Genomic DNA, 13,850 nt, shown 5'->3' with positions numbered 1-13,850 from the left:
GACAAGTTTAAATGACTGTTGCAGTAATTCAAGTGGAAGATGAGACCCTGCAGTGTTTATTACTGTACCATAACCTAGTCTATCCTGACTGATACAAATTACGAATATGCTTTAGGTACATGAAATTGGGGTAACAATAATTCTCAACCCTGATCTGACCTTGAGCAGTGCCAAGAGTGATAGTAAGAAGTGGGCTCTTTAAGAGATCTCTAGATGGTAGAATGAAGAGGATTACCTGCCAGGGGTAGGGATAAAGAAGCATTGAAGTTATTGACTTGACAACTAGGTGGTTGGAGGTGGTACACACTAGATGCAGAGAATGCTTGGGCAGGCTGCAAGATGATACACTTGTTTTGGATATGTTGAATTTGGGATCCCTGTGAAATTGTCACATAAAGAGAGTCAGTCAGCACATAGGTAGGCATGTCTAGAGTTACAGGAAAGACAGTTATATTTTGGAATTCAGAAATTTGTGGATTTCTATATATTCATATCTCTCCTATAAGGATTGGGGACAGCAATTCCTGTTATCAAACACATTAATGTCTATGCAGCAAAATATATCAATATTCACAGCAAGTGGGATAAAGAAAAAGTACAAATAGCTTCATGACAATTCAGGTCAGCCTTTTCTGACAAATGAGTTTGTGACAAATTTATGAAAAAAAAAAGTTTAGGATTTCAGAGTTTTCAATTTTAGAAATGTTACAAGATACAAGACTGCCTACCACTACTATCTCATTTAATTCTTAAATCAACCATATGAGGTAGGGACTATTACTGTTCTCTTTTTACTAATAAAGGAACTCAGGCACACATGGGTTAACTAAAATGCTGAGGTCATGCAATCATTATTCAAAACCAGGCAGTCTAAGGCATGAGAATATTTCAAGTAGACGGGGGTTGGAACAGAGTCAACCATCATAGGCAGGTAAAGTGAAATTAAGAATGAAATTGCCTCACTTGATTTGGCAATTTAAAAAAGGTCTTTGGGAAGGCAGTTTAAGGGAAGTAGTGAGGTGGGGACCAATCCGTGGTGGGTTAAGGGGTAGATAGGAGACAAGGAAGTGGAGACACCTACTACAGACTACTCTTCTGAGAAATTGACATGAAGGGATGGGAGCGATGGAACAAATGCTGGACTAAAAGGTGAGTTAAGAAAGCATTCTTAAAGCTTATTAGATGTTGAAGAGAGAGGAATGAGGGGACAGTCAGTAAAGTGAAGTCCCTCCAGAGGCATGAGTTAATAGGATCCAGAGTGCTAGTGCAGGGATGGTGAGGGGAATTGCTTCCTATTCACCTAGAAGAAAGAAGAAAAGGAAGAGAGAGCCAAGGCAGGAAGTCTAAGAATTGACAACATCACCTATTCTCTGTAAGTCATCCTCTGAGACTGAGAGTTGAGAAAGTTACATCTGAGGTGTGAAAAGACAGAAAAAGCTTTGAGAAAGCTACTGTAGAGAATGGAATGGATAGTTGACTAGGGATGTGGATAAGGATTGGGCTGCATAGAGAGGCAACTTGATTATGGAGGCCTTGAGTTTATAGTGCATCAGGCTTGGAAGTTTTGTGATTCTCTCCTGAGAAGCTCAACAGCTACAAGTATGAAGAAACTCACAGTTGGATATATTAGGGTTGAGTCTTTGCTGGATGGGTGTAACCATAGGTCTGATCCTTGAGAGTTGGGGATCTTGGCACAGTATCTAAATCCCAGAGATTCTCATAAAGTGCAGCATTGCTCTAGGACAATGGTTCTTAAATTTAATGCACATTGAAATCACCTGGGGAACTTTAAAGACTACTGATGTCTGAGTCTCATGCTCAGAAATTCTGATGTACTTGGTCTGGGGGCTGTGGCCTGGACATTGAGATTTTTATAAGCTCCCAGGTGATTCTAGTATATAGTCAGGGAATTATTGTTCCCCTATATTCCTGTACCTAAAGTAAGTTCATAATCTGTACCAGTCAGGGTAGATTAAGGTACAGTACAGTAAGAAACAGTGCCAAAATCTCAGTGTCTTAACACAACAGAAGTTTATTTCCTGCTTATATAATGTCTACCGCAGGTCTAGGTAACTCTTCCTGCAATTGTTATCCTTGTGTTGCTCGGCATTCCATAGTCACTGAGGTAGCAGAAGAGGAGTATCAAGAACTGAGTCCTGGCTCTTATCTGCTTTTACTAGGAAGTAATACACATCCCCTCCGTTCACATTTCATTGACCAGAATTAGTTTATGGCCATAACTAATTTCAAGGAAGTGGAGAAGGCACCTGGTTATTGGTGAGCTTTAGTAGTGACCACCACCTAGAGTTACTACTGTAAATGAAAGTAGAAGGGGATGAAAAGGGTTATTTACTTAACAAACACTTACATGGTCCTTGTTCCATGCCAGATATTATTTAATAGCTATCGAATAGGATCTCATTTAGCCCTTGTAACAGCCCTACTAAATAGGTAATTTTTAATCCCCATTTTACAGCAAGGGAAATTAAGGCTAAATAACTTGCCCTAGGTTATATAAGTGGCAGGGGCAAGATTAAATTCCAGGCAGTCTAGGTCCAGAGTTGAAGCACTGAACCTCTATACAATACAACCTCTATTCTCCTTTCTCTCAACTTGGATTCTGGGGTGGGAAGGAGAAGGAGGAAGGTTATAAGTTTAAGTGTGGGACTGTGTAAGAAAAGGAATCAAACAATCATTTGGCTATTTCATTGCTAGAGCAGGGGTAGGGCTCTGGGGGAGGCAGAGAGTGAGATTCGGAAAATAGACTGGGAAGGAGGAATGTTTGGACTGATACTGCTGCTGCTGACACCACCACTCCTGGCGGCCAGGATGGAGAGCAACTTCTGGCTTTCTGTTTTCTTCCTTCTGCCATTTCTCCTTCAGAGCCACCCATTTAGCATCTGCAGATTGCACCTTAGACCTCTGCTGAGGTTAGCTCAGAAACAGAGAGCAGGGTTAGAGAGAAAAATCATCCCCCTAGAGAGCAGTGGGTGGGCCATTTTCACATAAGGGATCAAACATTGTCAGACTGGACCGATTTTTAATGCATTTTTGAGGGTTTACACATAATTACAGCTACTGTCAAATAAACGATATTTTAAATCCTCAAAGGAGGATTTGCTTGATAAAAGAAGCCTTCAGCAAACCTATAGTAATTACAAACCATCATTTCCTAATATATCAGTTTTCTAACTTCACTCTTGTCTTGGTTACTGTTAAACTGGAACACACATGCAGCTCAGCCAGCTTTCCTTCATTTCATAGCTGTGACTTAGGAGTTCGCGAACACCTCTGGGTACTGGAACTCTTCGTTCTCACAGACACCACCACTCTAATTACAGTACCCCAAGACAAATGCTTCTGCTTTAAAATGGAATCTCTGCAAGGAAACAAACAAAAAGAAGCCCTTTGTGTGGCATTGAAGCTTTTTGATTCCTGTCTCTCTCACCTGTATATGCTGTGGCTTGGTTACAAAAACTCTGTCTGCAAAACACTTATAAAATGCTGTATTGGCACCTGCTGCAATCTGCCAGCATATTCCTTAGGGCCAGTCGGTCCATACGGTGCCAGTGCTGCTCTGTTTCCTTAACTCTATGTTGATTAGGAGCTATTGCAAGTGATTACCAGCTGTTGCAAGTGATTCTCTCTAGTGCTGCAAAACCAGTGATGGCAGTAGAGATAATTGGATGTTGCTGGTTGTTACCACACTATGCCAATATCAGATTATTTTCTATTATTTACAAGGAGCTCTCACCACAGGATTAGAAGACCCAGTTCTAGCCATGATGTACCTCTAAAGCACAGTGTCATCTTGGATTAGGCACTTCATCTCTCTGGGTCTTGTTTTTTTCTTCTGTAAAATGAAAATTTAAACTAGAGGATTAAGAAAAGTGTGTAAACCAAGGATTTGACACTTTATAATGACCATTTTTTACAATAATTAAAATAATTCCAAAGTTATAATGCTATGCAGTTATTAAGGACAAAGAAGAAAGGATAAATGTCATTTTAATTAAATCTGCAGATGGAAATAAATGGGGAAGTTCTACTAGTAATTGTGTAACTGTGTCTTAACAGAGTCCAAAAGAGTTTCCTCTTTGGGAAGCGTGAGCTAATGCACCCAGAGAGGAGTGATTAGGAACAGGGATATTTATACTAGATGGGAAATGCTGGCAAGCTGAGATTTTATATCAATACCCAGAGGCGAGATGTGGGCAGCTGATGATGTGCAAAATAACATATAGATTTGAGATATCTCCTGTTAATGGTGATGATGGATTTATCATATGTTAGAATTCTAGGATAGCAGTCTATGAAATATATATATTTTTATACATATTTATATATATTTTATTTTAATTTTATATACATATAAAATCAGCTTGCTTGTTCACCACTTCAGTCTGGGAATGGCTGATTAGTCATGGTCTGTACAGTAGCTTAGTCAACATAAACACAGGTCACACAAGACCCACCAGAGGAGAGGCAAAATCCAATTGTGTGTCTAAGCTCAGGTTTCGAGTTCCCCTTCTGCTTGAGGCAGGAGCTAGGTGGACTCCAGGCTAGACATTTACAACTGGCCTCCTATTCACACTTCCTGGGGTGAGAAGAAAATGGGCTCCGGGCCGGACGTTCATTACCAGCCCCCTGTTTACGTTTCCTGAAGCAAGAGACAGATGAGCTCCAGGACTACATATTTATGACTGGACTCCTGTCTATATTTTGAGATCTGCACCTCGATATAGAAACCAGCAACAGAAATAGGGTTAATAACCAGACATTGGACATTTTGATGGCAGGGACAGAGTGGGACTAAACCCTATTAAAAGATGAAGAGGTCATACATTTCCCATCCTTGGGGCAAGGGAAACATTGCACATATGCAGAAAGACTCCTTGGGGGTCAAAAAGGACCCATAATATGTGATGCTAAGGCCATCCCATAGGCCTCCGGGCTGTAATCCATCTTGGAAAAAAGTTGCTCATGTATGTTGGGGAGGGTCCTAGGGCAGGGCAAGTGTGGAAAAAGAAACCAGATAATTGGCCAAAGGTAAACAAAGACCTGGAAGAACTGTGGTATATAGATGACTTAACCACCTCTTTATTTCGCTCCTCCTCATTAGGGAGGACGCTCACCCCCTTTCTCTCCAGGTGTGCATCTCTGCCTTGCTTTTGTCTTAACTAAACAGTTTCTCTGTGTGCTCTCCCACTTGCTGTTGTGCTGTGTCTTTAATAATAAACTTTGTACCTGTTTTTTTTTAACATCTTTATTGGAGTATAATTGCTTTACAATGGTGTGTTAGTTTCTGCTTTATAACAAAGTGGTCAGTTATACATATACACATATCCCTATATCTCTTCCCTCTTGCGTCTCCCTCCCTCCCACCCTCCCTATCTCACCCCTCTAGGTGGTCACAAAGCACCGAGCTGATCTCCCTGTGCTATGCGGCTGCTTCCCACTAGCTATCTATTTTACGTTTGGTAGGGTATATATGTCCATGCCACTCTCTCACTTTGTCACAGCTTACCCTTCCCCCTCCCTGTGTCCTCAAGTCCATTCTCTAGTAAGTCTGCGTCTTTATTCCCGTCTTGCCCCTGGGTTCTTCATGACCATTTTTTTTTTTTTAGATTCCATATATATATATGTTAGCATACAGTATTTTTTTCTCTTTCTGACTTACTTCACTCTGTATGACAGACTCTAGGTCCATCCACCTCACTACAAATGACTCAATTTCGTTTCTTTTTATGGCTGAGTAATATTCCATTGTATATTTGTGCCACATCTTCTTTATCCATTCATCTGTTGATGGACATTTAGGTTGCTTCCATGTCCTGGCTATTGTAAATAGAGCTGCAATGAACATTTTGGTACATGATTCTTCTTGAATTATGGTTTTCTCAGGACATATGCCCAATAGTGGGATTGCTGGGTCGTATGGTAGTTCTATTTGTAGTTTTTTAAGGAACCTCCATACTGTTCTCCATAGTGGCTGTATCAATTCACATTCCCACCAGCAGTGCAAGAGTGTTCCCTTTTTTCCACACCCTCTCCAGCATTTATTGTTTCTAGATTTTTTGATGATGGCCATTCTGACTGGTGTGAGATGATATCTCATTGTAGTTTTGATTTGCATTTCTCTAATGATTAATGATGTTGAGCATTCTTTCACGTGTCTGTTGGCAATCTGTATATCTTCTTTGGAGAAATGTCTATTTAGGTCTTCTGCCCATTTTTGGATTGGGTTGTTTGTTTTTTTGATATTGAGCTGTATGTACCTGTTTTTTTACAGTTCTTGCCTCTGTGAGAAATGCATTTTTCACTGGGGGCAAGAGCCAAGGGGTATGGTGGCTAGGATTCCTGGTTTTCATCCAGGCTACACAGGTTCAGTTCCTGGGCAGGGAATTAAGATCTCGCTTCACACCACCACTCACCGCTGCCTGTCCGAGATCACCCTTGTACACACCCGGTCAACTGCAGGAAGGGAACTGTAACCTCAGCCACATCTCTGACTCCTGTCATGGCAGGCCAACCACAAGGATCCAGTCTGTGCCTGAGTCCCTTGTTATTTAACTAAAGACACCCCAACACAGTTAGAAGGTAGTCTGTCTGTAGGGAAATAAACTTGCACCACAGCCGTGCTTGGGGTAGAAAGCAAGGCTAGACTAGTGTTATTGTACTGAGTCTCTTGATTTTGTGTGGAAAGAATCCTAGCAGAGCAAACTGCTCTTTACCTTGCATCAACCTTCTGGGTTTGCTCAGCCGCCCAAGCACTGCAGGAACGGGTGGAAATTGCAGAGGAGAGGGAGAAAAGGATCCCAAGATGAAGCCTGGATTCTGGCTGTGTATTTATGTGTCTCTCAGCTACAGGCAACGGCCCTTACACCGACTGCTCTGGAGAGGCACTGATGGTAACCTGAGGCCAGTGATTGGTAATCTAGGGGTTTAGGTGAGACATCGCCCCCACTCCCCCATCCGCCTTCCTCCTCGGGTAGGAGCCGAGCAGGAGTTGTTTCCTCTGACCCCTGTCGGGGAGATTCCCAGATTCCTGCTGTCTCCGGGTAACCTAACCTTGACCGTTCCTAACAGGGGTTATCTAGCATATTCTTATCTAGCAAAAGGGGACGCCCCCATCCAACTCTCCTTTCGCCTTCCTACTTAACACTTTGCCTCGCCACCAACCTCTGACCTGGCCGCAGCGCACTTTCTGTCCTCACTCCTTGACCCCGTTTATGCAGTCGTCCTTTCTAGACAGGCCCGGGCGAAGCCTCTGGAGGAGAAGCCGTAGATCAGTTCCTCTCAAACTTGAGCGGGCATATTTATCCGGAGGGCTTGTTAAAACATTGTTGGCCCTCGCTCCCAGAGTTCCCGGTTTCCTAGCTCTTGGATAGAGCCTGATAATTTGCATTTTTAACAAGTTCTTAGGAGATGCCGCCAGTCCGGGACCACTTTGAGAACCAACGCCTTAGATAAAAGAAGGTGTCGGTGCCGCGGCGTGAGCTCCTCCATTTCTTTCCATCTCTTTCCCCGGTCCCTTCGCACTTACGCTATTTTCCCTTCTCCGTCATAGACTCTGGCTTTTGGACTCTGTTTCTAGCGGTTCCCCTCTTGTCGCCGAGCGTTGGTAGAGAAATTTCCTGCCCACACTCCCCAGTCCTGTGCAGCGTCCCACCCCCCGCCCCGCCTTTACTGTTTTTCCACAGCAAACGCTGCCCGCTGCACTCTCCCTCTCTTAGGTGTGAATTATTCACTCTCTTCCCTTACTCCTTGCATTAAGTGCAACCTTTTCCGCAACTTAGCAGTGGCTGGGCTCGCTGCTCGCCTGTGCGCTCCGCAGCCCTGGGAAGCATCCCTGTACTGCCGCCACGCTCCTCCGCGCGCCAGACCCAGCCTGGGGCGCCGGGGCCATTCCCGCTCCTGCTCTGCGCTCCGACCCTATCTGGCTCGGGCTCCAAGGTGTGGGCCAGGGCGGGTGCTGAAATCTCCTCTGTTGAGCTTCGGGCGCCGAAGCCCAGAGGGGGGCGGTAGCAGCGTCAGGTGGCTGCTCTGCGTCCCCGCGCGCCGCTCAGTCAGTCCCTGCTGCGCGCTCAGCCCGGACTGGAGCGGGAGATGATCAACACCTCCGCCCCGGCAGCTGCGTCCCCGGGAGCAGCCAGGACTCGGGACCTTGGCAGGAGAAACTGAGATGTGAACCCTCCGACTGCCCATTGCCCTCTTTGGCATCCTGCCTGCTTCTCCCACTTCCTCTCCCACTCCACGGCCCCACTGGACAGCGAGCGTTTGCCTCGATCTCCGGAGAGAAAGGAGCGGCCACCAGGCGCACAGCCGGGCAGAAGTTGGGCTCAGCTGGGCAGCGCTGATCCAGCTGCGCCGGAGGGGTAGGCTAGGAAGTGGGAGAGGAAGGCGCAGTAGAGGGTCTGGGGGATAGGGCTTTGAGTGGGCTTTTCCTGCTCCCCCGGCCCCGGGGTCGGGGCAGGGGGAGAAATGCTGAGCCCGCGCCTAGGTGATCGCCACCGCGACAGCAGCCTCAGCAACAGCTTCAGCATCAGCACCGGCGGGACAGCGACAGCGGGGGCGGCGCAGGCGCACTGTGCCCCGCGGAGCCTGCAGTTCCCGAGCCCCGTGTGCGGCACCGCCACAGTCTGGGCAGCGGCGGCCGGGGTAGCGCTACTACCATGAACTGCCTGGTCCTCCTCCCCAGAGCTGCTCATCCGGGTCGGGCTGGAGATACAGTCAGGGGACCCCGTCGCCGCCGCCGCGCCCCCTCTTCTTTGGGCTCGATCTTCTCTTCCACCTTTTCCTCTTCTTCCTCCACCTTCTCTTCCTGCATTCCCCCCTCCCCCGCCGCGGATCCTGGCCGCTGCTCTCCAGACCCAGGATGCCGGGGGGCAAGAGAGGGCTGGTGGCACCGCAGAACACATTTTTGGAGAACATCGTCAGGCGCTCCAGCGGTAAGAAGAGTTGCAGTCAGAACACCCCTCCACCTCCATCCTGCCAACCCACGTCCCCCATCCTCCCCGTCCCATCCCTCTCCCAGGGCGGGAGGGGAACGCAGACCGCCCTACCTGGCGGCTGCAGTTAAAAGATGAACCTGATTTTAGGTGGGAGTGGGAATGAGGTGGCAGAGGAAAGTTAGTTGCATCCCCTCCCCAAGACGTACTCTCCCCCCTCCCACCTGTCCAGAGCCCAGAACTGCAGGAAGCCCAGGGGGAGCAGCGGCTAGGGTGTAGGTACATCTGGAGAACAGAGTTGAGTTTCGCTTTGTTGAGGGATATCTTTTTTGTTCATCGTTTCCCTACATTTTTAAACAAGTAGGCTGAAGAGACTGATCAAATTCTTAGAGTTAATCTCAGTGGAAGGGTTCCCTCAAGTTGGGAATGGCTGTGAAAGTGGCTAATTAAGATTTAGTCTCTGGAATGGCTTTCAGGCCCAATGGGCACCGTTGAAAGGAGCCTTGTGTATGAGAGGGTAGCTGGAGTTGAACCTAAGAAAGAGTCAGTTCTGGAAAAATGGGAAGGCAATTATTATGGTCAAATTTGTGTTTAAAGTTTCTTTTTTTTTCTATTTTGCATTGGTCTATATTGATCTATATGGTATATTTGATTTGACTTAAACAGGAGAAATGTAGAAGGGAAGCAGTAGCTACTGTGCTTTTAAAGTAACTGGAGAAAGAATTTTAAAAATGCCATTCTACCTTGCTACTGATGTTAGGGTTTTCTTGCCTTAAAGTGTCTTTGAATTGCCATCCATTTATGCATTCATTTCCTCTAAGATATCGGAATGGGGATGGTTATATATTTCACATTTTAGGACCTTATAAACTTTGCATTTTACTGAAATCTACATTTTCTACTTGCTTTCAAATCTTTTATATAATTTTCAATTTTAGAAGCAAGATATGTAAAATATCCATTAAAGTGTTTTGTTTTTTCCTTCAGAGACCTGTTATTATATTTTGAGATCCTTTGCTTGGAGAATTATGAGAAAGACATTTCTGCATGTTGATTACAGTAGATTTTGGACCAAAGCAGTGGAAATACTCTATGCAATTCCATAATTGTTTATTCATTCATTCATTCATTCATTCAATGAAACAATATTTATTTGGGTGCCTTATACAAGAGACACTCTGTGGGGTCCTTTGGATAAAAAAATGATTAAGACACTTCTGCTCTCAAAAAGCTCCCTCCTTAGTGGCAAGACAGAGGCACACTCAAATGATAATAAATAATTAAATACAATTATGCTCTTCCTGAATTGGTAGATTAGGTTATATTAATTCCTAGGATGATATGATCTCTTGTAAAACTAGGCTTGCAAATATTTCCTCTGATTTGGGGACTATATGTAAGTGTCCCAAGGTATTTTTCATCAATCTCTGATATGGTATTTGGTTTTCATTTGAGGCTTTTGACTTTATTTCTTCACCTTTGGTCAGTGCCTGATACTATACAAGTAGTCTTGAACAGACTTTTTTGGGTTCAAAAAAAAATAGCTAATAGGCCTGGTTTAGTGTAAAAAAAAACCTATAATACTTTTAGCCATTCCAGTGTGATTTCAAATGTGTGTTTGATTTTTTATGATAATATAAAATATAAATTCCTCATGGTAGCCAATTTCTATGTTTATACATTACTTTCTTATATTAATATTGTACAGAAACCTAGAGTACAAGGAGATATTACTGTTGAAACAACCAGTTTGGGAAATTTAAAGGTTATTGGAATTAGCTATTTAAGGTATATCAGTCTGTTTTTCAGCTTTCTCATCCTCTTGGGTTATTTCAACTCCATGAAATTTGGTCTGTGAGAGGACAACTCTTAAAGAATAAAATCTGGAGGCTCTCTATTGCTCTGCGTGGTAACCAGAAAGTAGATGAGAATTCCTTGGCTGAAGTTTACTCATATAGCATCTTTGGTTGAAACTTCTCATACAGACTGAAACTATGAGCCAGTTTGTAGAATATCTTTTATTTCTGATATACCATGAAATTAAGACTTACGTTATGTGGCTTAGAAAGAGCTGCTTCTGTTGCCTCCATTTTAAATCTACCATCCAAGTCAATGAATGTTTTATCTTTTTTACACTTCATGTTATAATTGCTTCACTGGTTCAATGTTTCTTTCCATGGATAGCACCAAGTACAAATGAAAATTTATCTGTTTTTGCATTTTAAGTATCACCTCTAATTGCTTATGGCTAACTTTTAATACCACTACTCAAAACCTCTGAGCTTTGTTTGAAATGTGTTAGATATTTGAGGAAAGTATATGAGCATGTGTATGTAATCAATAACGGAAAGTCTCAGTGCCACTTGTACAGGAAGAACCTCAGAAATTGAGAATTACAGTATTAAATTTTTCTACACATTTATGTGCGAGTATCCCACACTTGTTGCCATTTCTATATGATTTGGCAGAGAAATAGAAAAATTCATTCTGAGAAATTGTTTGAGATTAACAGAAAATTCCCTTCAGGGTTCTCACAGATGGATTGAGTTTGTCACCGTGAAGATTTCATTATTCACTAACTTAACAACATTGAAAGAGAAGTATTGGCAGAGCTTTAGTGGAAAAGAAAAGAGGCAGCACTCCTAATATAGCTAAGACTTGAAGAAAGATGGGTTACTTTTACCCCATGAAGTGCTTCTCTTTCTGATACAACATCATTTTCTTCTTATGAAAATATCAGATCTTTTAGTGAGAGTCTGAGTAGAAGCGTATCTAGAGATACACACAGATAAACATACAGACAGGTATCTACCCAGACACAAAGGTAGATGCAGAGGAAGTAAACTCTCTCTCTGTCTCACACATAGAAAGAGCAAAAGAGAGAGATGTTAAAAGTAGCAGAAATACAGGGAGAGAGGGAAGGAGAGAGAGGGAGGGAAGGAGTGTGGGAGGGAGAGGGAGGGGGGAGAGAGAGAGAGAGGGAGAAAAGGAGGGATACTAGATACGAAAGGGCAATGGACACCAAGAGAAAACGTCAAGCTTTTATTTGTCCATGGTGATCACTAATGAGCTGAAATCTCAGCCAATTAGAAATCTATCAGAAAACTTCTTGATGCAGAAAAAAAGAGCAAGAAGTATGGTATATTTGGGTATAGCTTTTAAACATGAGGATATCCTAATAAAGTTCCAAACTCCTCAGTTGCAATTTCCCAGAATAACAGTGCTGTATTCTTTGCCTTAGAGTAGCACTGTAGCCTATTTGCTGTTATTTTACACCTCTTGAGATTGGCTTTTTATTTTTCTTGTTTAGTTGACACAGTCTGTTATGGGAAAGCATTTCAAATTGTCATTGGTGATTCAAAGTCTATAAAATAAAATAATGAGGGCCATTGAGTAGGATGGATACAAACATACTTTATAGCCAAATTCCAAAATAGTAGAAGTAGGGAATTCCTCTCGTTAGTTTTAAGATAAAAGATAAGATCATTTTTAGACAAATAAAAGGAATTACAGTCATTCTTAACATGTGATTCTAGTAGGTATAGAGTACACATTATTACTCTAAGAAATTGTAAAGGTCAAAAGCATAAATGCAGTAGCAAGGTTTAGATACATTTTTGGCTAGTAGAATCAAAATATGTTGCTAGGAAGGGAAAGTTTGGGAACCATGTGGTAAGTTCATTACCTGCGTGCAGTGTCTCATAGTAGGCCCCTGTCCAAAATGCCTACTGACCGAATCTGTGTCTGGAACATTATCAGGCCATCTTCCCTTATTTAAACCTTGCATAGTATTTATGCAAGCTATTCACCAATATATTTTGGGCCATAGGGAGCAGTACACTTATGGGTAGAGGGTAGGTACCTGAAAGAAAGCAACAGTTTTTTAAGACTTTTAGGTGGAATTTTCGATTAAAACAAAACAAAACAAAACATTTCCAAGGCCTTCAATCTGATTATTGCTTTGGGCAGTACATTTTATATATATGTTGTCTTTGATTCCTTAACAAATAGGCAGAAATGATTAGTTCGGGTGACAGTAAACCTGGTTGCCATCTCGAAAATTTTTAACTATAAAAATAATGTCTTTTAAATTAGAATTTACTGTTCTTTAATATTTTAAACATTATGAAAAAGTAGAAATGTTTTTCTCTTTAGAGAAAAAAGGGGACCAGGAAAGAAGAAAACAGAAAAGGCAGTATTTTATGAACCACTTAACCTTCAAGAGAAGTTGAATATACTCAATTTTCCATTTTGCCTGAAATACCTGGTTGCACAAGCACTTTCTTTACTCAGTGCTCTTACCTATAGGAAAATCCAAAATCATTTTTGTGCTATAATTAATATTTGTAAAAACTAAGATCTTAAATGAGAACCTATAGGAGGGGAAATAAGGGAGCTAGTGATTTGAAAACAAAACAAAAAAGAAATACTAACTCATAATTCTCATCCAATTAAAGAAATTGTGGAAAACAAATGGATTATTGTGGGGTTTTTTTGGTATAGAGTACTTGATATTTTTTCTTGAAAGATCTAAAATACTATTCAGGAAATGTTGATAAAACCACTTAGAGTTTTTGAAGCTTTGGTTTACACAGTCTTATAATGTATCACTTTTACCTTTAAAATATCATAGAGATTGAAATTATATTGACAACTTCCTAAATTATATTTATAAGTAAGCCAGAGGATTGTCCCTTGCTTTAGAGTCCACGCTGCCTTGTATAACAAATGCAGTACTTTGTTGACTAGAGAGTTGCTTGTCCCAGGACATTCTTGTGTTCACTAGAAATTGCTCTGTTTGTTTATCTTTTGCTTGATACCAGAAGTAGAGTATATAAGAAATCCACGTGCCTGGCCATCTGTCAACTGCCCTACTAAAAGAAACATAAAACAGTATTT

The 13,850-nt window shown here is 42.3% G+C and overlaps 1 protein-coding gene across 1 annotated transcript in view; it reads left to right on the top strand.

The window, feature by feature from the left end:
- Positions 1 to 8,878: 8,878 nt before the first annotated feature.
- The window catches only part of KCNH5 (potassium voltage-gated channel subfamily H member 5), a gene marked incomplete at both ends in the record, with an annotated part of 359,387 nt that continues 354,415 nt past the window's right edge, over positions 8,879 to 13,850 (top strand). Inside the window, one exon of the mRNA XM_081228128.1 lies at positions 8,879 to 8,951. Within this exon, the coding sequence (XP_081084254.1) occupies positions 8,879 to 8,951 (73 nt within the window). The remainder of the gene's footprint in view (positions 8,952 to 13,850) is intronic.

This window comes from Mesoplodon bidens (assembly GCF_964165515.1).
Source record: "Mesoplodon bidens genome assembly, chromosome: 3".
NCBI classification, from domain to species: Eukaryota; Metazoa; Chordata; class Mammalia; order Artiodactyla; family Ziphiidae; genus Mesoplodon; species Mesoplodon bidens.
This window is presented reverse-complemented; position numbering and strand designations above follow the sequence as displayed.